We start from the raw sequence: 26,283 nt of genomic DNA on the forward strand, positions 1-26,283 counted from the left end.
TAGGCTGCTTACCTGATAGAGAAAAGAGGATTGGAAGTTAAAATGACACCAATCAGGAAATGACTGCTAAAATCCATTTGCTGTTGAGAATTAACAGTAGAGTTGAAAATAATATAGTTTTAAGCAGAGTAAAGTACTTAGAACCACAGACTAAGAAGCATCAGCCACCCGGATGCTTTAGCCCTATCATATGCCTCTGATGGAATTACCAAGCTAATTAGAGAAGTTGTGCATTTGAGGTAGTCAGATATGAGTAATCTTATCAACAAGCTGACCACTTTAGGAAGGAATGCTTTTGACTGTATAAGAAAGTCCACATTACATGTAGTAGAATTGTGCTGGGTCTTTTGTTTCCACATAATTTATTTTAAAAATAATTCAATACAAATATTTATTATTTTGCTGTACAGAATAAATTTATTTTCTCTTATTTTTCCACCCCATACCCAAATAGTCTAAGATAGGATTGTTTTTGCAAAAGCAATCCTTGCACATCTAAATAATCTGTAAAGTAAAGGTTCCCCCGCACGTGCATGCTAATCGTTTCCGACTCTAGGGCCCGGTGCTCATCTCCGTTTCAAAGCTGAAGAGCCAGTGCTTGTCCGAGGACGTCTCCGTGGTCATGTGGCCGGCATGACTAGACACCAAAGGCGCACAGAACGCTGTTACCTTCCCACCGTAGTGGTCCCTATTTTTCTACTTGCATTTTTACGTGCTTTCGAACTGCTAGGTTGGCAGAAGCTGGGACGAGTAACAGGCACTCACTCTGCTACGCGGCACTTGGGATTCGACCCACCAGACTGCCGATCTTTTGATCGACAAGCTCAGCGTCCTAACATACTGAGCCACCACGTCCCTTTTAAATAATATGTAGAATACCCCAATTATAGAATTACAGAAGTGAAAAGAGCTGCTTAGACCATTAAAAGCAGCCTCATACTCATTCTACTTCAAATTAAAAGCATCCCAATGATGGTAGTTCAATCTTTGCCTTAACATACAGTATCTAACAAATAGGGCTTATTACATCATTTGTAACTGATTCCACTGTCAAACTATTACTGAATGTATTTTTTAATCTTCTGTTGGAATTTGTCGTCTTTAGCTTAAATTCTTTATTCTGAGATTTGCACTCTGTTGTGAAAGAAAGAAGGTTTTGAGGTATTGTGTGTTATCCATTCAGGACCTGCTTGTCGGATCTTTCAACTTTCAAAGCTAAAAAGACTCAAGGGTCTTCCATTTCTCATAATTTGATTTACTTGATCTTTTTCTACTTCTAAGCATAACATTTAATCTTTGAAGTTCACATTTAATCAGTGCAAGTGTGTATGTATATACATGTATGTATGTACAGTATGTACTTATGTAAAAATGCTGAATTTACATAGTATGCTTCCAAAATAATTTATATTTATACAGCATGTAGCATGACGTTTGAAGCAAGATGCTTCCAAGTATAATGCTTTATTCAGTGGATAATGGAAGATTTCCAGTAACATGAGCTATGAAACATCTTAATACATGGATTCCAGTATAATTCAAAGAACTGTGGAAACAAAGAGAGAAATATTATATTAGTAGTCTCATAAAAATAAATTACTTTGCATTAGTTTACTAATCTTGCTCTGGCTGCCTTTGCGTGAGGAACAACTATTTTTTAGAGTTTAGATTCAGCTAAATGGAAACACCTAGTCAACCTTGGCTGATCTCATGGTCCTGAGCAGTCAGCTTTGCTAAGTATTGGGATAGGAAACCAAGATAAGGCACTTTGTAGATTAGATTGGTAGCAAGTAGCAACTGAAGCTCATACTTTGATACAAGGCAATGACAAACTACTTCATATTATTAAAAAAAACATGAGTTGTTAGCTGTTACCTGATAGGAAAAAGTTGAGGAAAACATGTGTGAGCATATTTCTGTACAAAGTCCTGAATCTGTATAACATTTTTTGCCATCGCTGATTTTGATGCTTTGTCAATTTTGGTTAATACAAGCTGCCAAAAGACAAAAACATACCCACCAAAAATAGCTTAAAACAAGTTTTTGAAACCTTAAATTATTTTTGAGTTTAGCAATGAATTAGGTTAGGGATACTCACAGGCTGTTCTTTAAAAGAATGAGATCCTGGCCTTTCCTCTTCCAACTTCTTCTACTTTAAGATATGTTTTTTTAATCTAAATTTCACCAACAAGTTTTATCTCTACCTAAAAAAATACACGGCCTAACTGAGCAATCTATGTGGATCAAACAACCAACTACCATGATTGGATACAGACTAAATTACAATAGCTGTATTTAAATCCTGCTGAAAGAACTAGTACAAGTTATGATAGTGAGGTTAAATAGAACTAATTTGGGGTCAAATTCTATGCATTTACAAGAGATATAAACAGCATACACACCCTTGTGATACCAGGTTTTTGAGATGTACAAAAATCAGACCAAGATAAATCATTTCACATTTTTTCTGTTTTTAATATAACAGATAATATGTACAATTCAACTGAAAAACAAACTGAACAGGGGTATAGACTTTTTATATCCACTGTATACTTCTTAAGGAATGAAGTCCACAAGTCAGTGATAAAGGAAGCATATAATGTAGGCAGAGGTATTCAAATTTAGTGCTTAAAAATTCATTTCTTGACAGGTAATGCCATCTTCATTTAAGCTAATGTTTAGAATAGATTATGTTGGAGCAAAACAGTTTATGTCAAGATTGAACAACTTATTTTAAGATGGAAGGAAGTATAATTTTGCCATTATACTTCCAAATTAATTTCTATGAATGTGATGGTTAAAATACTGCATACATTTTAGTACAATTTCAAAACCCAGTTGGTGAGAGCAAATATAATTACAAATATAATTTTATTGTTTCCATGCACATTTCTTACTAAGCTGGAATATAATTCCTAAAAAAATTGGCTGCTTCCGTTTTTTCATGAGTTTCTTTTTAAATTATCTTAGACCAATATTTCTAAACCTTAAGAACTTTAAGATGTGTGGACTTCAACTCTCAGAATTCCCAGTCGGCACATATTGCTATGGTTGAGAAACATTGTCATAGACAGAATCAATAGGTCTGTCTAGGTCAGGGGTCGGCAACCTGAAAAAGCAAAAGAGCCACTGGGAACCGGTTCCATCACACATTAAAAAAAGTGGGAGCCGCGCGCGTGCATCCACGCACGTGCATGCGCATAAAACAAAATGTTTTGCGCATGTGCAAAATGTTTTTTTTGCGCATGCGCGTGCGTGGATACACACGTGCGGTTCCACTTTTTTTTAATGTGGATGCACCTGCACGCCAGCAGCGATGGGTCTCCCTGGTGACAGGCACTGGGTTGCGGTGCCGCCTTCAGCCCGGGCGCCACCGGAGCCACCCCCGGCACCTCCAAACGGGTATTCGGGCGGAGGTGCATGCGCACCTCTCCAAAGGTTTGGAGAGCTGCGTGCGCACCTCTCGGAATGGGAAGCGGCGGTACCCGTTTGGAGACCTGCGCGCGTAGCTCTCCGAACCTTTGGAGAGGTGCGCATGCACCTCCGCCCGAACACCCGTTTGGAGACCTGCCGGTGCCGGTTTAGAAAGCTGCCGCGGCCCGTTTACAGAGCTACTGAAGGCGGTATCTCTGTAAATGGGCTGCAGCAGCTTTCCAAACTGGCACCAGCAGGTCTCCAAACGGGTACCGCCGCTGCCCATTCCGAGAGGTGTGCGCACAGCTCTCCAAACCTTTGGAGTGGTGCGCACGCACCTCCTCCCATTCGGAGTGGTGCGCGTGCACCTACGCCCGTTCTGAGAGGTGCGCGCGCAGCTCTCCAAACCTTTGGAGTGGTGCACGTGCACCTCCTCCCGTTCGGAGTGGTGCGCGCGCACCTCCGCCCGTTCGGAGAGGTGCGTGCGCACCGGGCGACCGGGAGCCGCAGGAGACGGCTTAAAGAGCCGCATGCGGCTCCAGAGCCGTGGGTTGCCGACCTATGGTCTAGGTGGTGTTTATGCTTTCCAGTATGATTTTTAGAGAATCTTAATTTTGCACACTCATTGTTTTAAAGCAAGGTTTGCTACTTACAACATAAGGAATCCCAAATTCTTCTAACATTTCTACAGCAATGTTGTCCAGTTCCTGAATTCCTTCTTTAGCATCTACTAATAAGAATGTACGCTTCAAACTGCAGAAAATAGAAGCAGAGCCACAACTTCACATAACCATAATAGGGGCAAAAAATAAGAGTCAAGTATGAGAAATAGGTGGTTTTCGATTCCTAATTTTTCAGTTATTCAGAAACATTTATATTCTCTTTTTACTGTACATTTCTTCCATTATTATGTAGTAAATTCTCCTTTGGGAGGACAACAAAGGTAACTATCATTTTGAGTGAAGATACATTTTGTTTTTTGAGAAAATGTGCTGCTTCACATAGAATTGAGGTGATTCAGCAAATTTGAGCAATATGGCTTCACACACACCTTAGGTATTACTTGTAAACAGTAATTATAACAGCATTGTATCTTAGCCATATTTAATAGTTGATTCGCCTATACACTGTTTTGTATGCCCAAGTACATGTCTCTAAATTTTACAACTATTCCCCCTTTCCTAATCCCACAGAAAAATTTCCAAGAAATTATAATATTCAGTCTTACTTTGTGCGTTGAGTTAAATAAGGCTCCACCATCTCTGCAAAATCTTTGGGTGCATTAAACCCATAGCCTGGCATATCCACCAAAGTGAAGAATTTTCCCACTTTGAAAAAATTCATTTTCTTTGTGTGACCCTGGGGGGAAAAAAGAGGAGCTTTTTTTCTTCCTGACTTCTTTCAGATAAAGCATTATGGAATCGATGAACTGATTTAAAATGTAATTGTAAAAATATCATAAATTCACAACAAAGCCTAAAAATTTATCTGTCATATCCGGAACATGAAATAAAATAGAATATGAATTTGTAGATTATTGTAGATATACAGCAGATTCATTTTCAGCCAAGTAGCCAATGGATGGTGCTTGTTTGGAGCTATATCCAAAGTATTTTTCTATAAACTTGTTCCTGACTTAACAGAAATTTTATACATATATATTTTAGGCCTCAATATAATAAAGAAATATACCTGCGTAGTATTTACAGGTCTTCCATGTAAATTCTCAATCAATCTCACCAGATCAAGCAGATTTTCTATTTAAGTTTCTGGGATACAAATTAAACATTTGCCCATCATTGAAAACCCTGATAAAAGCAGAGTCCCGGGTCCCATGGAATATTCTACTGAAATTCACACATGAGAAAGTTTGGTATAAGACTGGGGTATATTCCTGTATCCTATTTATGATGAATAAAACTTGAATAGGTTAACTGGACGGAACAACATGTTTAATATTTGCATATTCTGTAATCCCTCATTAATAAAGGCACCTAACAGTTTAAAATTTTCACCCTTGAGGAAACTGTTAAATGTGTACGACGCACTTATTCAAAAATTTCCTAACACATGTCCTTTCACAATACAGATATAACTTGTCTTGCTTTTGCTCTATTCATTTTGAAGGTGAATGTAATCTAGGAAACTTACGGGATGTTTGGAAATTCTGACTTCAACATCCGGTACCAATGAAAACAATGCTTTTATTAAAGATGATTTCCCAACATTGCTTCTTCCTAAAAAGCAAACCTAGAAGAGAAAGCTAAGAGTGATTTCACTATTCCATTCATGATGCAATAAAAGATACATCATTTAAACAAGGCATGTTGATAGTAGCCTGGAGCTCTCCAGATGTGTTGGTTAGTATCAGGAAGCTGGTGTCTTTAATACCAACCTAATCACTGCGAAGTCCTGAAAGGGGACCTGGGTCCAGCAATGTATACAGATGGAATTCCTGATGAAAACATTTTCTTAGTAGCCCTACAGAAATCTCAAGGTTTGCAAAATGTAAGAACATCTATAGAAGACTGTACTTAACATAATACCAAATACTGTTCTTGGAGACCTGATGTTGGAGCTGACAGGAATAAGATTTACTTTATAGTAACATGGCATGAGGTCAGTATAAATTACAACACTCTCTTTGTAGATGAGAGCATCTGAAGCTATCTTTGCCGATACATACTTATCTTACAAAGTTTAGTAAAAGTACAATATCAATCAAGGGAAGCCATGCTGCGTAGCTGCTGATACAGTCATTTTTCTGACAGAGCAAGCATCATCATCATCATCATCATCATCATCATCATCATCATCATAATAATAACAACAACAACAACAACAACATTTATATGGTTCCTGATTCCCAAAGACTCAGGATGGTGTATGCCCTTGGCATCCTCTTTGAGCACTTAGTCTGTGTAAGAATCCAAGACAATGACTTGTGCTAGTCTAGTTCAATCACAGGAAACCCAGACATTCCGTGATTCCCACTGACGTTGCCACCATCATCTGAATAGCTGCCAAATTAACCAGAGCATCTACTGTACTTAGTTGCTGGATATTTAGATACTAGGATGTTTTATATTACGGAATCTAGTAAGCCAGTGTTACATTCAGGGATAAAGTTTCTTGCTTTCTGATAGGGGAAACCTATCCTTTGGACTTCTTCTGAGCCAAATGGAGAAACTTCTGAACCTAGAGGTGCCATCATTGCTTTTGACCATTCCAAAAATGTTATGAACATTACAGATACTTCCCTTGTGATGCTGCTTCTCTTGATGGCTAGAGGACTTTAGAAAGTCCCTTCTGTAGGGGTACAGATTGAAGGCAGCAGATCGGCTTACATGATTTGCTTCACCCAAGGTGGGAAAAACCTTCCTGACAATCTCTGATGCTACCTCTATCTCTGTCTGCTGGTTAACACTTGCATAGAAGGTCACTTGGAGATCAATCGTGGACCATCTGCAGTCTCCTGTTAGGGAAGGGAGGTTATGCATTTTGGAAGGCACTATAGTTGGAACCAAGTAGTTCCTGCTACCTATCCACAACTTCTTGTCATCCACAGCGATAAGTGCTGATTACCAAGTAGTATAGTGACCAATCATCTTTATGCCACTTTTGAGGGGGTAGCTGCTCCTGAGCTCCAAGTCTTTTCTGGTTACCCTCAATTAGTACTCGAAACAGAGCAGTGAATCAGGTGAGAAAAATCCCCTACATCACAAATTAGAACATACTTGTCATGCTGTTTGCTTCTTTTACAAAATGACAGCTTTCCTGGTTAGTTGCCATCTCTGCAACTACTAACTACCTATCCATCCCTCCTCATGATGTCACTGTGAACAAAGAGCTGGAATCTTGTCCTTGTTTGTTGTCCCAATGAGCAAATGCTTGTGTTGCTTCTCTCCCTATGACTCTTCTTCCTTCCTCCTCCTCAATAAAATTCCTAAATCCTCTTTCAGTTCTTCATTCGTATAAAATGAAGCAAAGGAGAAGTGCTTTCTCTCTTGCAAAAGGCAGAGCTAAGACTAAGAAGATGGGTTAGACTCCAGTGTTTAAACTCTACTTTCTAGCCAAAGAAGTGAAGTTAACCCATTCCTGATGTTTTAGCTAGCCAGGATCCATATTTTTTTTTAATTCAAGCTCACAAAACTTTCTAAGCTACAATAAAATGGTAGGAGTTACCTTAGTGTTTCAAACTTGTCCCCAAACTCCTGTAAGACTAAGGTAATACTGATGTAGAGAGGTTAAAATAAGAAAATATGGGGGAAATCCGTGCATTCAAATAATAATTTCAGTCCTGAACTACAATTGTTTTCATTGAGTTGCCAATGTTACAAGATTAGCTTTATTTATAGTTGCTACTATTTTTGTTTTGTGGATCTTCCCCTTTAAAAACCAAAGCAACAACAAACAAAAATGAATTTGGATTATATTTCTTGCAAAGCTAGATAAGTACCTTGAAGGACAACATTGATGTAAAATAAAAAGAGATAAACAGAGATAGTATGAATCAGCCTCTGTTTATCTTTGAGTCATTTATAAAGAAACAATAATTAAGTAGATATTTAATGTCAATGGTCCATCAACAGAGTTACCTTTGCAAGTCTGCTATTTGGACAGCATCCACATCACAAGGACCAAATATTTGTTTACAATAATAGAGATATTCTGCAATTAAAAAAACATTTCTATAACCTGGACTTTTAGAAACTCTTCTTTCCTCTATATGCAATTCCCTGATCACCATGTCAAATAGCATAATTTTGATTCCATTTGTCCTCCTTCCTCTTAAACCTAAATAATAAAAATGGAACCTCCTTTTCATTGATCTCACCTCAGGTTCAGACATTTGTGGAGCATGATCCATCCGGACAGCAGAAGTGGAATAATCAATAATATGTTGTTGTGATGGAATGAAAAATATCTCTGCTCTCTGGATGTCATTCTTGTTAGGTCGGAAAATGTAGAAGGATGATGTGTCCACATTAGGAGATAAGAATCTTGCGAGATCTTGGAGAGGAAAAGTTATGGCACTAAACTGTTTTTCAGGGAGCTGCTGAACTTCTGAAAATGAACTATATTGTACAGGAATCCTGCTTTGGGACATAAGCCGTTTCTGTATTAGGCTGATATACCTGCTAGATTTTGACAATTGATGCACCTTCACACATAGATTTTCCATCTCCAAGGCAACTCAGTAATTGTGTGTGTGTGTATGTGTATCTTCAAATGGGGAGTTTCAAGTCCAAATTTCTAGTGAGAAAAAAGGAAGAAAAAGTTAGCAACCATGATTGCTTTAACTCAGCTTTCTCCAACCTGGTGCTCTCCAACGGGGTTGGCCTTCAATTCTTATCATCATCTATCCGCTATCTTCAATGGATGATGGAAGTTATCATTCCAAACATCTGGAGAGCATTTGGGTTGGGGATTGTTTCCGTAGGTAGTTAAAAACTGAGATAGAAGCTCTACAAATCTAGTAATTAAATAATACCGCAAACTTGCACCCTTCCTTTTACTCCTGCCCCCTGTAGCATTTTTTAAACAGATGCTGGCTAAAAAAAAATACGTCATGCCATACGGTATTTGCTCCTACTGAGTAAGATTGATCTCGTCAAAGAAATGATTTCCTTTTGCTAGATCGGTTATTTAAAGGCAGATGTTTTTTGAGGGAAGGAAAGCTGCAATAAAGATTTAGCAATAAACAAAAGATAATCTGGAAGACGGTGCAGCAGTAACTAATTGTTATATAAAATCCATGCATTAAAAGAGCTAAGTGATGTTTTTTTTTTAAAAAAAAAGTGCATTTGAGGCAGCGGACTTGCTTCTCCAATGTAATTTCCTTTAATAGGACAGGATATTAAATCGGCAAGGATTGAACTCAGAAAGGAAACTTCAATGCAACCTGATTGCAGGGACGCAGGTCAAAAGAAGACACAACAGATCCCAAGAGCTCAACATTCACGCGTCTACCGTACCAGCACGGAAAGCCAACACACTTTACCCGGAAGCCGGGATTGCTTGCTCTGACGTCTTTGACCCGGACGCCGGAGAACATAGAGATAGAAAAGAAGTAGCTCTATCGGTCCTCTTTGAATAAGGTTTTTCAGACATTAATTACAAGGCAATTTAAAAAACTAATCACGTTGTATACCCGTTGTATACCTGAATGAATTAAAAAGCAGTTCCGTTCCGAAATTTTTACAGATGTGGAATTTGGCTTTGGCAATGATTATGAGTTGTATTAATCTTTTGATTCACCTTTTTGCTCTTAGCCGCAATGCGTTTAGTTTTTGGCGTAACGTGTTGTGTGAATGAAATCATTGGGGCTTATTCATCAAACAATGGATAATTCCATAACAAAGAGGTGATCAAATAATAGTACCGCACATTTTGACCGGGGAATTCGTGGCTTTTCATGTGTAAGCAGCTTCATGGGTACGTCAGTTTATTTAAAATGAATTTACACCATTTATAAGCAATAGGAACTCATCAAGAGGAGACACAGAAGTTGTTTTGGGGATAATTAACATTCTTGGAACATTTATAAGGTTAATAAGACAATGGTTTAACATGAAATGTGCAGGGTATTTTCTCTACAGTCAGTGATCATGCTCCGCTTCCAACTTCATGAGCCGTCTTTCTGATGAATTTAGGTTTAGCTTACCAAAGTCTATAAGCATTACAGGCTTAAACCGCTTGATTTTTGTATGTAAACCTCTTTGAAATTAAGATGATCAAAGGGCTGGTGACTAAAACATGATGAACAGCTGCAGGATTAGGGTTTGGCTAGTCCAGGGGTAGGCAACCTCGGCTCTTTTATGACTCATGGACTTCAACTCCCAGAATTCCTGAGTCAACATAGCTGACTCAGGAATTCTGGGAGTTGAAGTCCATGAGACATAAAAGAGCCGAGGTTGCCTACCCCTGGGCTAGTCTAAAGAAAAGAAGAAATAGGGATGACATAATCGTATTACAGTATTTGAGGGACTGCCACAAAGAAGAGGGGGTTAAATTATTCTCCAATGCACCAGAGGGCAGGACAGGAAACAATGGTTGGAAACTTATTACAGAGAGACAACCTGGAATTAAGGAGAAAGTTCCTAACAGTGAGAACAATTAACGAGTGGAACAGCTTGCCTTCAGAAATCGTGGGCGCTGTATCACTGGAGGTCTTTAAGAAGAGGCCAGTCACTTATCTGAAATGGTATAGGTTCTCCTGCTTGACCAGAGATCTAGACTAGAAGACCTCCAAGGTCACTTCCAGCTCTATTCTATTCTGATTCTGAAATGAAACTGCCAGAACAAAATGTTTGGTTTCAAAAACTTTTTGAGTCCCTGACATTCTATCTGTAAGCAGTAAGAACACAGTAATAATTTCTTGTTTGATAGATACTTGGCAGTACAGACAAAAAAGCATTTTGCTGGGAATGTAGTTATTGTAAGGAAAAAAGCTGAGTTGGGGAAAACTTGAAACTTTGTGTCTGGTTGTCAGTTGGCCTGATCAAATCTTCAAATCTATTTTGCTTATGTTTTTTGCTTACTTTTTTTTCCTATGGCAAATCTTGATCAAACCCCTATTTGTATATACCCTGGTAGTCACAAAAATTTTTCAGGTCCTTTGTCTTTTAAGTGTGTGAGTAGTTATGGATTTGTTTTGTCCTTGTGCAAAATTTGGGCTTTATCCAACCATGTTAATACCGTATTTTCCAGCATATAAGACGACTGGGCGTATAAGACAACCCCCTACATTTCCTGTTAAATTATAGGGTTTGGGCTATACTCGCCGTATAAGACTACCCCTCTTCCAACACACACCAAATAAAAATTAAAAAACATCAGATTTGATTTTAATATGGTAATTTTAATTCAAATGCTTATGACATGCAGGTGCTTAGTAGGAAAACTGTCACTTATAAACATAAGGCTGTTTGTCATCAAACATGTAAATATAAAACAGTGCAAGTGGATTAAACTATAATAATAATAATAATAATAATAATAATAATAATAATAATAATAAGTAGTAGTAGTAGTAGTTGGAGGGGACCTTGGAGGTCATCTAGTCCAACCCCCCGCTAAGGCAGGAAACCCTATACCATTTCAGACAAATGGCTGTCCAGTCTCTTCTTAAAAACTTCCAGTGTTGGAGCATTCACCACTTCTGGAGGCAGGTTGTTCCACTGGTTAATTGTTCTAACTGTCAGGAAGTTTCTCCTTAGTTCTAGGTTGCTTCTCTCCTTGATTAGTTTCCATCCATTACTCCTTGTCCTGCTTTCAGGTGCTTTGGAGAATAGCTTGGCTCCCTCTTCTTTGTGGCAGCCCCTGATTCCAGCAACCATTCCCTATTTTCCTAATTCACTTTTTCACTTTTCCTAATTCACTCTAAAGCTTTCCCTGCACAGAGCCTTAAGTAACACAAGCTGCCTGCAATTAGTGCAGGTTCGCATCCCACCAGGCTCAAGGTTGACTCAGCTTTCCATCCTTCCAAGGTAGGTACAATGAGGACCCAGATTGTTGGGGGCAATAAGCTGACATTGTAATAATGCTGCTTGGGGGTGGGGTGAAAGCCCTAATAAACAGGCATATACACAGAATGAAGGCTATTGCTAAGCACATTGATTTGTGCTTTAAATTGTAAGCCACCCTGAGTCTTCGGAGAAGGGCAGGATATAAATGGGATTTTTAAAAAAAAGACCAAATGGGAGATCCGCTCCAGGTTTTCCAGCCAGCCCGCCCAGTTCCTGAGTCAAATGTGTCCTTAGAGCTAAGCCGCTGCTCTGGCTGCTGCCTTTCCCACCTGCCTTTCAAGTTGGGATATACTACAGCTGCTCTTCAACTTTAGAAGAAAAGACGCCCAGACCCCAGCCTGTAAAAAATCACAGACTGCAGCTTCTTCTCCAATTTGTCCCACTTTCCCTGCGCAGAGTAAATGGGAGATCCGCTCCAGGTTTTCCAGCCAGCCCTGTCCCTAAATTTTCCGCACCCGGCATATAAGACGACCCCTGACTTTTGAGAAGATTTTCATGGGTTAAAAAGTAGTCTACGGTATGCCCCTGTTAGTAGGAATAACACCATTTAGCTACAAAAGAACTGGGATGTTAGTAAATAGAGGGAACAACTATTAATTATGCTGTAAATTTAATCTGGTTTACATTTATGAATAGGTATTCAGGAAAGGAATAAAAGAAAGACATATTTTCCAGAAATATAAAGTTACCGTATTTTCCGGCGTATAAGACGACTGGGTGTATAAGACGACCCCCTACATTTCCTGTTAAATTATAGGGTTTGGGCTATACTCGCCGTATAAGACTACCCCTCTTCCAACGCACACTAAATAAAAATTAAAAAACATCAGATTTGATTTTAATATGGTAATTTTAATTCAAATGCTTATGACATGCAGGTAGGAAAACTGTCAGTTATAAACATAAGGCTGTTTGTCATCAAACATGTAAACATAAAACAGTGCAAGTGGATTAAATAATAATAATAATAATAATAATAATAATAATAATAATAATAATAATAATAAGTTGGAGGGGACCTTGGAGGTCATCTAGTCCAACCCCCTGCTAAGGCAGGAAACCCTATAAACCCTGTAAAAAATCACAGACTGCAGCTTCTTCTCCAATTGGTCCCGCTTTCCCTGCGCAGACTAAATGGGAGATCCGCTCCAGGTTTTCCAGCCAGCCCTGTCCCTAAATTTTCAGCACCCAGCGTATGAGACGACCCCTGACTTTTGAGAAGATTTTCATGGGTTAAAAAGTAGCCTTATACGCCAGAAAATACAGTAATGTTAAATATTTGTCAGGATTATTAATGTTATTATTTAGTATTAAATTATGTGTATGTATTATTTTCTATAATAAAATATCTAATAAAAGATAACATAAATCCACCATTCCTAATAGTTGTGGGTAAAAGTTATAAATTTAAAATTTTTATAATTTATAATTTTTTTTTCATGAGACTTACAGAAGATATTTTCAACAAGAGGCTAAATTTGTTATCTATTTGACAATGCTGTTACAATCCCAAGTGGCTGGGGAATTCCAAGAGTTGTAGTCCATACATCTTAAAGTTCCTGGGGTTGAGAAACGCTGGCCTGAAGCTTGAGGCCTCAATATGAGCCACAATTCTGAGAACAGATTTTTTCTGCTGACGCATATAATAAGGGAATGAAAAAGAGGAATTTTGCCTGTAAGTCTTGGTTGTTTTTTATAACTTCTCAGTCAGTTTCTAATTATAGGCTGATGACACAGGCATGACATGGCAAATATAGAAGCCAAATTCTGGTGGAGAGAAATGCATTGTCAAACAGATAACAAATTTAGCTTCTTGTTGAAAATTGCTTCTGTACATCTCATGGAAAAATAAATCAGCACTGTGTCTATTACGTAGATATTTCTTACAATAAATTATTTTAAAACACTTGTGATTTTTACATGATGAAGTAGTAATGTTTACATTGTATATCTTTGCTTCAGCCTTGGCTACACCATATTTTAATTCTACAAATGTTGCAGGCCCAATTCTGCTTCATCCTGTTCCTTGCTGCTGTGATTAAATTTTTGGTATATAAGATACATGAAATTATGTGTAGAAGTCCATATTTATTCAGCCAATAATTGTAGGAAGAAAAGTCTTCATCATGGTTCAGTCCAAGCCGGGGATAAACAACATGGCGACTGCTTTAGGAAGAAGGTCACAGTTTATTGCAGACAGAAAGATGGTTCCAGCAGAAAAAGGACTGAGCATTTCCTATTTCAGGCTTTGTATTTCCTGTGTCACGTATTCTGACCTGAGTCTGGGTGTGCCTTTCTGGTATTCTTGATGGTTGTGGTTTGTAATGTCCAATTGAGGTTAGCCAGTATGGAAGCCAGGCTAATTTTTTTTTCTTAAATTGCACATAGTAAATCCACCAGTGCAAAATATTCAGGGCTTAAGTTTGGAGATCTCTTTCCTGCTACTTCCTCAGTCAGGGCATATGAATTGCAAATCACCTGAGGAGGCCTGGTTCCCTCCCCCTTGGAATTTTGCTGGAGGTTGTTCCTACAAAGTTTTAATGACACAGGGCAAGAATCAGGCTGGAGCTTTACTGAAGGTAAATGGAGGGGATAGACTCAATGTGATTCTGAATGGTGTGTGTGTGTGCAGCTACTAATACAAACAGGCAATACAAACATTCTGAATAAATTTTCCCTCCCATGACAGAAGTCCCAAGGTGTTCAGGACTTCTGTGCCAACTATTCCCAAATGCCATCTCTCCATAAATACATTCAACTGACTTAAAATGGAGCAAGAAAGAAAACTTCCCCCCATAGTGTTCCTAATTTTCTTCTGAGGCTTCACATGGGAAACCATGTCTCCAGGACTCCTTCCAGCTTGTCACAGACATCTGGGGAAATGGTAGGACTTGGGAAGATCTGTTCCACTCAGGTTACATGGTAGCTTTTTTTTTAGTGGATGGCTGGATTCAAAACTCAACTCCATGGCTCAAATGGATGGAGGCAGCATCTAGGTCAGTGTGCTCTGCTTCCAAAGGTTGGGGGGGGGTCATCTGTGCAGGGCTGAAAGACATGAGAACAAGAACTCCTCCCCCCTTTCTGCATGGACTCTCCCAGGAAAGGCAGACAAGGCATGGAGAACAAAGGATAAGAAAAGAAGAAGTAGAATTGGGAGGAGGGGTAGCTTGTAAAGAAACAGATAGGCAGACAAAATGAGTACATCCCAAATGAGGACAAAAGAAAGGCTGGATTCTGGTAAGGGAACATACATGAAAGGTCTCATTTCTGAACTGAATATTTGTAACATGTTAGGACTTAAGGTTATATTATTCACAATGTCTGTAGCTGGTCCAATGAAACAATGTGAAAAAAGATGGCTTGCATCCATCAAAGAAAGGGACTGAGTTACTTGGCAATAAACTCACAGATTTTCTGGAGGAATATTTTTTATTTTATTTTAATCCCATTTATATCCCGCCCTTCTCCGAAGACTCAGGGCGGCTTACAATCTAAGCATAAATCAATGTGCTTAGCAATATTTAAGCTAAACAATGGGGACAGTGAGTTAATTGATACAAGAATATCAACCTTGCTATCAAGCAAAATTAAGCTTTTAATAGCGAGTGCCACACAAAGTTCACTAACCAAACAGGTGGTAAGAAAATAGGGGAACTCAGGCACCACAGGTTATGTAGAAAGTAAACACAGGGTCAGTTATAAAGGACTCAAATGTCTGTACACCAATGCACAGAGTATGAACAGTAAACAGGGTGAACTAGAAATTCAGGTAAATGAGGGCAGATATGATAATGTTGCCATTAAGGAAACATGGTGGGATGAAACCCACAAATGGAACACTCAGCTAGAGGGATTTAAAGAAACAGACCAAATAAAAGTGGAGGTGCAGTTTCTATATAAGAAATAACTACATCTCTACAGAAATAGAACACAACAATGATGAAAACTGTTGTGAATGCATTTGGGTCAATATAAAAAAAAGGGGGGATGACATTGCCATAGGTGTATACTATAGGCCAGGGGTGTCAAACTCAATTTCATTGAGGGCCGCATCAGCATTGCGGTTGCCCTCAGGGGGCCAGGTGGGTATGGCCAGGGTGGGCGTGGCCTACTGGGTGGGCGTGGCTATAGTGGGCATGGCCTACTGGGTGGGCATGGCCAGCTCTTCATCGTTCGCATCAAGGGTGCCTATGGGGGCCTGGGCAGGAGTGGAACAGATCTGAGGGTCTCTGGAAGAAGGAGGGTCTCTGGGCCAGGGCCAAGGCAGTGGGGGCCATTCCCTCACTGTTTCCAGGATGGCTTTGCGAGCCGCATGAAACCACTTCGCGGGCTGCATCCGGCCCCCGGGCCTTGTGTTTGACATGTCTGCTATAGGCCAACCAACCAAACAGAGGAAATAGATGAACTTTTTGGGTAGTCAGCCAACTAAGGTATGTAGGAAGCAATCACAATACTAATGGGAGACTTTAATTACCCTGGCATCAACTGGGAGACAAACTTCACCAAGTGGAAGATCAAACAGAAAGTAGAGAAGGGAACTAGGGAATTATCCATACTGAATCTAATTCTCACTAACAGAGAAGAAATGATAGAAGGTGTTAAAGCCACAGGAACCTTGGGGGGGGGGGTTGATCATGCAATATTGGAATTCAACATTATGGAAGCACAAGCAATAGAACACAGTCAAACTAGAGTCTTGGACTTTAAGAGAGCTAATTTCAATACATTTAGAGAGGGCTTGGGAAGGATTCCATGGATGAGAATCCTCAAGGGGAAAACAATTCAAGAAGCTTGGGATTTTTTAAAACAGTCTAGCACAATACCAACAAAGAAGAAAAATAATAGTTCTCAAAAGATACCAGCATGGCTGCATAAAGAACTCTCTGATAAATTGAAAGATAAAAAGACAAGTATAAAAAGTGGGAAGGGGCACATAACTAAAGCAGAATATCAGCAAATAGTCCAAGCCTGCAAAGATGAAGTGAGGAAAGCTAAGGCTCAGAATGAACTAAGGCTTGTGACATTGCTGCTGAAACTGCCACAGATAAAATGCTTAGTAGAGTGTTGTCATGGGTATACACGGGCTGGTTGGAAAAAAGTCCAGGCTCAGAATTTCAAAGCTATTTTGTCAGGAGGCATGAGTTATCTGCACATAAAGGGTGCATATTATGGGGAAACGGAGGCATAATTCTCACTTCCCTAAGAGACAGGGTTTTATAATCATTACATGAAGGCCATCCAGGCATTGTCAGAATGAAAGCTTTAGCTAGAAGCTACCTCTGGTGGCCTGGCCTTGATAAGCCCATTGAGGGTTAAGTCCATGGTTGTTATACATGCCAGCAATCTAGGCCTGAAATACCACAGGCTCCAGTTCACAGGTGGGAGGAAATGCACACTCCCTGGTCTAGGATTCACATAGACTATGCTGGGTCCTTTCAGGGACAGCTCTTCCTGATAGTAGTGGATAGCCACTCAAAATGGCTGGAAGTAATTCCAGTTCCTAACATGACTACTGCTAGGACCATCCAGGTGCTGAGAAAACTCTTTGCCACACATGGGTTGCCAGATGTCTTAGTTTCAGACAATGGGGCCCAATTCACTGCTGCTGAATTTCAGGTCTTTCTTAGAGCTAATCTCATCAGACATGCAACGTCTGTGCCTTTTCATCCATCTTCTAATGGTCAAGCTGAATGCATGGTGAGGACAACAAAGGAGGCACTCAAGCGCATCGTTACAGGTGACTGGCATCACAGATTGGCAGATTTTTTACTCTGCCAGCATTCTACGCCCTGCACTGCCACAGGTAAAAGTCCTGAAGAACTACGTTGGGGGTGGTGTTTGATTACTAAACTGGACAGGTTGCATCCAGATAGAGTGGCAGCAGAAACCTCTCAATCAAAACCCCTGAGGAGGCTGCACATGGGTGTTTGGGTTTGGGCCAGGAACTATGGTCATGTGAATCTGTGGGTTCCTGGTCAAATCACCAAGGCATCCAGACCCCTATCTTATGAAGTGGGGTTGGAGGGAGGGTGAGTTGTCAGATGACACATTGATCAGCTCGGGAAACGGTTTCCAGAATGGCCACGAAGTGAAGACTGTATCATAAGTCCCTCCCAAGGTACTCAAACTTGTGGCCAAGCCAGCCCTCACATGGACTACCAGGACTTTTCCTTCTCAACTGAGGGGGAACCAGAGGGAGAACTGGGGAGCTCTAGAGTGCAACATGGATCCCCTGAAGGAACAAGCCAACAGAACATCAGCAACTGCTGTGCCTACTCTGCCAAACAGTCTGACTCTGAGGTGGGCCAACCTGGAGAGGCCAACCAGAGTGCATCAAATCCCCTTGACTCAGGAGCACAAAGGGACACAAGTCTACCGAGCCCACTGGGTAAGCTGGTAGACCACAAAGTGATGGGAACTCCGAGATATTCCTCTAGGGCACACAAGCCTCCTTCATATCTTACAGATTATGTTGTAAAATAAAGAGCTAGGTATATATTATTGTAAATCCTGTTGCCACTAGATTACAGAAACTAGTGCTATGATGTAACTGTCTAATAGTGCAAATTGTGAAGCCTGTTCATTGAGACATTGTTTAATCTCATTGTAACCTCTATTGTTTTTTATTATTTTTATTATTATTTTCAGTTTAGTGTGCTAGATAATGAGTCTTGACAATTGTTGAGACTAATTGGTGTTATTATGGTCTTATCTAAGAGGGGAGGGGTGTTATGTACTGGGCTCTTGTGAAATAACACGTGGGTTGCTGGAGTAGCTAACGGCTCTCCAGCAACCCAGACTACAAGTCTCCTGTGCTGCAATTGGCTATCTCCAGGTGGCAATGGTTGATTCAAACCTATTGGCTGCCGCCTAGGGGCTAGACTCTATATTGCAGCTAGTTGCAGGCATTTCCCTCAGTACAGTTCCAGCACGAAATAAATAATGAGTTACCCTGTACTCCGTTCTGCGTCTTCATTCCTGCGCCAAAGAACCCACTATTTAACAGTATCATTTTGAGTTATATTAGTGGAAATTTATACAATTATTTCCTTTGTGTAAACTTATTTTGAACTTAAACACCCACCAAAAGCATAGAACCATCCTTAGTACCCAATTTAAGCATTGGTTTTGCTTTTATTTTTCTCTCACACTTTATTGTCCTACTTCAATATTTTTGTTCATAAACTGCAAAATATAGTACTTGGGAAGCTTGAAGATTTTTAAAAAAGTTAACCATTTTTTTTACTACACTGTAAAGATGTAGGAAAAAATGACAACATTGACGTTTTTTGATTAAGGCAATTTTACTACTGATAACATCTTTCATTACATCCAAACAGCAAGCTAGTCTAGGGAGCTTAGAGCAGGTATGTAGTTTCTCTTGCTCTTGTCTTTAACAGAGAAGAAGAGGTAGAGAGCGCAGTAGAAACAGCCTTAGAGGGCTTTGCTAATCACATTTTATCTGTTTGGCTTTTTAAGTTGTTTTCAATTGTTCTAATGTTCTTTTAAACTGCCAATAAATATATGATTGATTTCTGTTTTTATATATTAAATTATAGCCAATTTGTTATGTAATAGCTTTTCACTTTACGTGAAAAGATTGACAGAAATTTTTTGTGGAGATCAAATAGAGAAGCTCAAAGCAGACTGTGTTTTGAGACAGTGTCTCGATTCAGCCGCCGCCTTCTTTTTCTTTGCATTTTATTGGAAAAACTTATCTTTGCAAGACAGCAGCTTTGTTTAGGGAAGAAATTAGAAAAACGCTTGATCTGTTTCCTCAGTGATCACATTTTCACTGTAAGCACAGGAAGTCTTGCACAGGGCAAAAGCAGTTGACAGAAGCAAAATTGTTCATCAGTTGCTGCAGAAATTAAAGGTTGTTAAAAGCAGGAGAAAGATGCCATCTGGAATAAAAAATGTTCACCAAAAGATGCTCATTAGAACAACAAATAGTTGTACAATAGAATGGATCAAATAGACAAAAAATTGTGTGAACCATGGAACCAAAATGCAGTGATTTTATTATGAAGATTTGGGGTGCCGGGATCCTGCTCACTATTATGATAGTCATGGCAGTATCTGGTAAGTTCAATATGTTAAAGTAAATAAAGATGTTTCCTTTCCCTGGAACATTTGCTTCTCTGTTTTGCAAAGGAGCAGGATATTTAAACAATTTTTAAAGAAAGAGTATTTTGTAAGTAGTTGTCAACACCTACATTCCTAAAGCAATGGTTTTTGCTTTATCATGTTGAAAGTTAAGTGGCATTATATGTATGTGTTTATATTATAACCTGAAGTATAACGGTTAGAAACAGTGAGAAAAATGGTGAGAACAATGGATAATCTAGGTTATAGTAATATTTGTACTTAGTAATTTATTTTCTTTATTATTTTTTATATTACTGTCGGTTTATGTTTTTATTCCATAATTCTTCCAAAGTTCAGGGTTGCACGTATTGTTCTTCCTTCACACATTTTATATCCACAGCCATCCAGACTATGTTAATGGATGGAAAATGGCCAGCTCATGCTATGAACTTTACAGTGAGTAACTAAAAAGTATCACCTTAGTTCTAATCTAAACACTATGCCATATTGATTTCACATCACTATGTATACATGCCCAATGATGCATGATGATTTAATGTGAAAACTACAGTATCCAGTTGAATGGTTCTGGAAGCCACTTTCAAATTTGACCTTAGTGAATAAGGTGCCTTGTTTAATAAGTTTTTGAATGCTATTTGCCAAATCAATAAATTATTCAGTTTTGTACGTATTACAGTAAAGACTTATAAATTTATGCTTTTGTATTATGACTCTTTATAGGGCTATCCCTATGAGGAGAAATTGTTCAAAAGAGTATGATATTTTGCAAACATTTTATTTAGATCAAAGATGTTCTTCAAGAGGTGCTACTCCACTTGTAGGAGATAATGCAAAATGTATTAATTCAGTATGCCAAGCATGCTGCTATATGTTAAATCATCTGTTTCCTTTGTTAAAATATGCTATGGAAGAAAAACAGGAATAACAGAACAACAAAATTGGAAGAGACCTTGGAGGTCTTGTAGTCCAACTTGCTTTTTAATTTATTTATTGATAAATGTATAAAGAATGTTTTTGAAAATGTTAAGAGAGTATTTATTGAATACATAGACCAACAAAGTATTCCAATGCCTGATGGCTTACAAACAAAATAATACACAATAAAAGCATCCTTCATAGGCAAAATCAAATAATACAACAGCTGTGATATAATAAAAAAAGAAATCGTGCCGCAGCCTTTATAATACTAGAGCCCTAAAATTAATAGTAAAGAAGCCCTAAATTAATAGTAACAATAAAAATGAAAAACCTGTAATTAAAAAGGGATGACAATAAAGAATTATGTCCCATAGATGGATAAGTTTAGTTGTTGGTGGTTTTTGGAAGGCTATTATGAAAAGCAGCATTCTAACTTCTGGCCAGAGGTTACATCATTGAAAAAACAATGCTTTCTAGCCACAGCTCTCCTGACATCATGAAAACGAATTTGTGTGTTCCCTTATATGAAGATGATATGTGAATTATCTGAATACCTGAATGATATTCAGGAAATGTTAGACACATAATATCATGCCACAAGCATGAATCTGAAAATTAGTGCATCAAAGGCAGCTGTCTTTGACAGGAAATGTGAAATGAAACTTGGAAGTTATATATAAATGGTGAAAAATTAGTTGTGTAGTAAAACTAGAAGTTACAATATCATAAATAAATGTGTGCTGAATGATGCAAAAGTGAGTGAAGTACATTCAAGTGGTTTGGATATATAGAGGGATTGAATGACAATTGAACTTGAAAGCAAACAAATGAGAGAAGAATAAATGGATTGAGAAAAAGAGCTGATAGAGAAAATCATGGTTGAGTAGAGTTGGTGAGATCCTCAGAAAAAGAGGAGTGAAAAGGCTACTGTATAAAATGGTAGTGGGTGAATCAATATGATAGAATAAAGAATGATTTGCAGGCGTAAAAAGTGGAGAGAAGTATATTGAATGGTTTAATGTAAATTCAGTTTAATTTGATTTCTGTTTCTTTTCTTTTTAAATTCTCTTTTTAGGACTTTTAATATTTTTTATGCTTTGCATAATGTAGTTTATTCTGAAAGGTTATAACGCACTGGGTTCTCAGAAGTCACTGGAAGATTAGGCCATTTGTTAGCTATTGTTTTTTATGTGTTGCTAGCTACTCAAAGTTACATTTGTTAAATGGGCAGCCATATAAATCAATTTAACAAATAAGCGAATAAATAGTGACCTGTTGGTACTCTTTTGTGAGTAAATCTTTCTAAGCTAATAATGAAATCATCTTTATTACCAGGCCAATCTAGTCTGCAACATCTTCCTTACCTCCTGCTTACCTATAATGACATTTCTATATCTTTCCAGATAAATCCAGTAAATATGCAATGCTTGGAACAAACATCGAATTGCACTGTCCTGCAGAAAGATATAATTTGACAGTATGGCGGGTGAACTTTGAAAATGGAACGCGTTGCTATTTATCATTTAAGAGAGAGAACAATTCCATAGCCAGAAACTGCAGTATGAACATGGATTGGGTATCTAGACCAGAAGAAAATTCTGCTGTTCAGATAAAATCATTTCAAATGTTCAATGAAGGAATATATAGATGTTTCATTGCTACTGCTAAAGGAATGTTAAACAATGAATATGAACTATCTCTATCAGGTAAGAAACAACATATTTAAAATCACCATCTTGGATTGTTACAGTCAGTCAGAACTGTTCTTTTTTCCAAACATTTATATCATTTTTTCAGGTGATATCTCAAAACAGTTTATAATATTAAAAGGCAAACTTATAAAATATATTTTCGTGATTAATGCATTTGTTCTGTTTTTACTTCTTCTTGTAATATCCTGTTTCATTAATGAGCTTAAGGTACAGATATACCTTCAGCATTATTAGTCTAAGATTGCACCTATTATAGTAGGCTTCCCTCAGGTACTTCAATGTACTGTACCAATGCATTGTTTACATTTATTACTAATGTTTGCAGTCAGGCATTTCCAGACATTTCTAGGAAACCTTTACCATCTTTTTGCCTTCAGAAGTGGGGAGAAGTAACTGCAAATTGTTATGGAGTATCAGCCACCTTTACTCTGAATTCTTATCTTTATTTAAAGACCTGTCAAAATGTAGGAATTGCTAATTTTTGAGAAGGAATTTGAAGCTCCATCTTCCATATTTTTCAAATACCAACATATTATATGTGCAATATTCCTATAACATCAACAGATCTTGCTGTTTCATTCCAATTTCTATAGGTATTCTTAGAATATTTTAGTACAGCATGTATTCAGTAGAATATGGGATCATAAAGCATTCATATTTATCAGTCCATCATTTCCTGGAGTAAGGCTAGACCTCACAAATTTTTTCCTTTCATTAGGTTAACTTCTCGTGCAATGCTCACACATGGAACATTTGGCAAAACTTCCAACCCATCTTTCCTCATGCTATTTTTTCCCCAAAAAAATATGGGGAGAGACTTTCCGTGATGGTTTTTATGAGCAATAGAGCAATTTTATTATCAGCACTGTGCAACTGACTGAGGGGGATTAACACAGGATTGACTGATGATTAATTTGTGAGATTTGTGTTGCAAGAATGGAAAACTTGTTAAGAGGAGGGGGTGGAAAGGAGGGAGGGAACGCCTACTTTTTTGTGTGCTCAAAGATAGAAAACTAAGCTAAGAAAAGAAAAACTCATCCAAAATTAAATATGTGGCATCAACTTGAGTGTATATATTTTCAATTGCTCAAATGCATGCTTTTTTCTAGTGACCTCTACTTCTCAAGGTTATTTGGTGCATTCCTTTTGTTTACAATGTCAGCATGGGTATTTTCCTGTTTTATCTATCATATGCTTACTGATTAGTAAATGTGATTGGAAATCTGATAGCAAGATGCCTCTTAGACTAAGTGGGTGCTAGTTTGGTAAATGTAATTAATTATTTCTTATATGTCCCATTTCATTTTAGTGTCTCCACAAGTGTCCTTGACTCAGGCCAATGGCACCGTTGTGTGCAAGGCGGCTGCAGGAAAACCAGCTGCAGGGATATCCTGGAATCCACCAGGAGACTCTCAAAATATGACAGAAATATTGCCAAATGGCACAAAGACTGTCATCAGTACATATAATATGAAAAATGTTAACGAAGATAAGCTTACTTGCCTCATCTCCCATCCTACTGGGGGAAAGTCACTTATCTTAACTCTACTAGGTAATTTTAAGCATTTATCAGTTTCACTTGCCAAGTCACATTCGGTTGATACTAATCTGGAGGTCTCTGTTCTTTGTTGGTATTTTAAATAAGTGAATAATCAGTAATATATCAGGTTGTCTGTGTAGCTGAGTGCTATTTACTCTGATGGACAAAACTTTTTAGGGTCTTTCCTATCATCACATATGGTCTACTGATGGACTATAGTTCTTCCCTAACTGGACTGATCCTCCTTCAGTCATTCTTGCATGTTAATAAAGCAGATTTCCATCTTTCTCTAATTATTTTTATGTTAATTGCTTAAGTAATGGGAATTGGGGAAAGGCTGTGCTTATTATTAAACTATTGATATTGGTACTGGTTACAAAGTACTAGTTATTTCAGAAATTAAGTTAGAATTAGCAATGAATGCTCTTAATACTAGTTATTTCAGAAATTAAGTTAGAATTAGCAATGAATGCTCTTAATACTAGAAGGAAAGTACTGTTTAATATTTTCTTCTTCTAACAATTACGGTGGCTAGAATATACATCATCCCCTCTCTGCCTAAAATGCAGTTTGAAATTAACAGTTACAAGGGCAATTAGGAAATAAACCTCCATTTGAGCATGTGCAAGAAATAGGCGGGGACAGCAACATCTGTCCTATGGCGCCATGCACAGTAGTTCAGTAGGCAGTCTGGAATGGAAGGAGAAGGTTGTGTTGCAGTTGACTCGTCTGCAAGATCAATTGACAGTGAACCCTGCCATAGAAAATCCTGCCAAATGTGAAGTGCATGCAGTCGTACACACTCACCAAAGAAACCCCCAAAAGCAAACATTGTCTGCCAGAAAGGTTATGGCAACAGTATTCTGGGGTGCCAAAGGAGTAATGTTAGTGAAGTTCATAGAGTGTGGTTTGACCATCAATTCAGAAGTCTACTGTGAAATGTTACAAAAAACTCAGATGAGCCATCTATAACAAGCGTCGGGGCATGCTGACTTCCGGTGTGGTGTTGGTTCACGATAATACTCGCCCGCACACCGCTAGACACACCCAAGAATTTTGAAGCAGTTCTGTTGGGATCTTTTTAATCACTCCCCCCACTCCATAGCCCAGATTTGGTGCCAAGTGACTACCACCTCTTCAGGCACATGAAACAGTGGCTTGCATCGCACCACTTCGACAATGATAATGTGCTTCACAATGCTGTTACAGGGTGGCTTCATTCCCAGGTGGGAGATTTTTTTGGAGAAGGAATTTCAAACCTTGTAAGATGTTATGACAAGGGCCTCAATTTGAATGTCAAAAGGTAATGCAATATTGTAGTTTTCTAATGTGTATAATAAAAGTTCTGTATCTGTGAGTGTCTGTAACTGATAACCAAACAGAGGTTTATTTCCAAATTGCCCTCGTATTTCTGTGGAAAGATTCGATATTTACATTCCTATTAATATTTATTTCTATGACTTTTTACAGCTTAAAGCAATAAAAGATTTCACAATAAATACAAAGTATTGGCTGCCTTTGGACACAAACTCTTAAATGACCTTTTTAAGTAGAAAATATGACTCTACCTAGGAACATATCTAAATTATGACCAGTCATTCTATATTCTTTTCTGACACTTTTTTTTGCTAATTTAACATATTAAGGCTATAATCTCTCCTACTTATTATTTCTCACAAATTCTCAGATGAAACTGAAGAAAAAGAAAGTTCTACCATGATAATTCTCTATAGCTGTCTAATTAGTCTTTTGGGAATACTTGGATTTTCACTTTCCATCTATCTCTGGAGGTTCTGTGAAAGGTATGTATACCAAGTTTTATTATTTTTTTATTATTATTATATTTTTATACCGCCCTTCTCCCGAAGGACTCAGGGCGGTGTACAGGGCAATAAATACAAAAACAGGATACAAAAGTTAAAAGCGATTAAATAAATGCCCAAGGTTAAAACAATAATTAAGATGTATTAAAACCCCAACCCTAACCCATCAGACCAGGTCAGATTGCTCAAATAGGTACGTTTTTAGATCGCGCCGGAAGGAGCGAAGGTTGGGGGCC

At 38.3% G+C, this 26,283-nt stretch overlaps 2 protein-coding genes across 4 annotated transcripts; one reads left to right on the forward strand and one right to left on the reverse strand.

The window, feature by feature from the left end:
- Window positions 1-650: 650 nt before the first annotated feature.
- On the reverse strand, window positions 651-9,428 carry GTPBP8 (GTP binding protein 8). Of its 3 annotated transcripts, none has more exons than XM_083362858.1 (7): window positions 9,393-9,428; window positions 8,252-8,670; window positions 5,566-5,664; window positions 4,643-4,773; window positions 4,068-4,167; window positions 1,876-1,994; window positions 672-1,546 (listed from the first exon to the last, which is right to left on the reverse strand). In XM_083362858.1, the coding sequence occupies exons 2-7, from the start codon at window positions 8,597-8,599 to the stop codon at window positions 1,465-1,467; spliced, it is 879 nt and encodes a 292-aa protein (XP_083218984.1). In that variant the 5' UTR covers window positions 8,600-8,670; window positions 9,393-9,428; the 3' UTR covers window positions 672-1,464. The 3 variants fall into 3 exon arrangements, with proteins under 3 accessions (XP_083218985.1, XP_083218984.1, XP_083218983.1); XM_083362857.1 differs by having other exon boundaries at window positions 675-1,546; window positions 9,320-9,399; XM_083362859.1 differs by lacking the exon at window positions 1,876-1,994 and having other exon boundaries at window positions 651-1,546; window positions 9,320-9,399.
- Window positions 9,429-20,014: 10,586 nt separating this feature from the next.
- CD200R1 (CD200 receptor 1) lies at window positions 20,015-25,699 on the forward strand (the record flags this gene model as incomplete). The annotated part of the gene is made up of 4 exons (XM_083362616.1): window positions 20,015-20,027; window positions 22,376-22,678; window positions 23,994-24,236; window positions 25,695-25,699. The coding sequence occupies 4 exons, from the start codon at window positions 20,015-20,017 to the stop codon at window positions 25,697-25,699; spliced, it is 564 nt and encodes a 187-aa protein (XP_083218742.1).
- Window positions 25,700-26,283: the final 584 nt, after the last annotated feature.

This window comes from Vipera ursinii (genome assembly GCF_947247035.1).
Source record: "Vipera ursinii genome assembly, chromosome: 4".
NCBI classification, from domain to species: domain Eukaryota; kingdom Metazoa; phylum Chordata; class Lepidosauria; order Squamata; family Viperidae; genus Vipera; species Vipera ursinii.

Excerpts from the sequence above, each read along its gene's own strand:
- GTPBP8 (XM_083362858.1), bottom strand. The coding sequence starts at position 8,599 with ATGGAAAATCTATGTGTGAAGGTGCATCAATTGTCAAAATCTAGCAGG. Across the intron at positions 5,665-8,251 it reads CACAAATGTCTGAACCTGAG|GTTTGCTTTTTAGGAAGAAG; the intron begins GTGAGATCAATG and ends TTTCTCTTCTAG. Across the intron at positions 1,547-1,875 it reads CCTCAACTTTTTCCTATCAG|TTCTTTGAATTATACTGGAA; the intron begins GTAACAGCTAAC and ends TTGTTTCCACAG.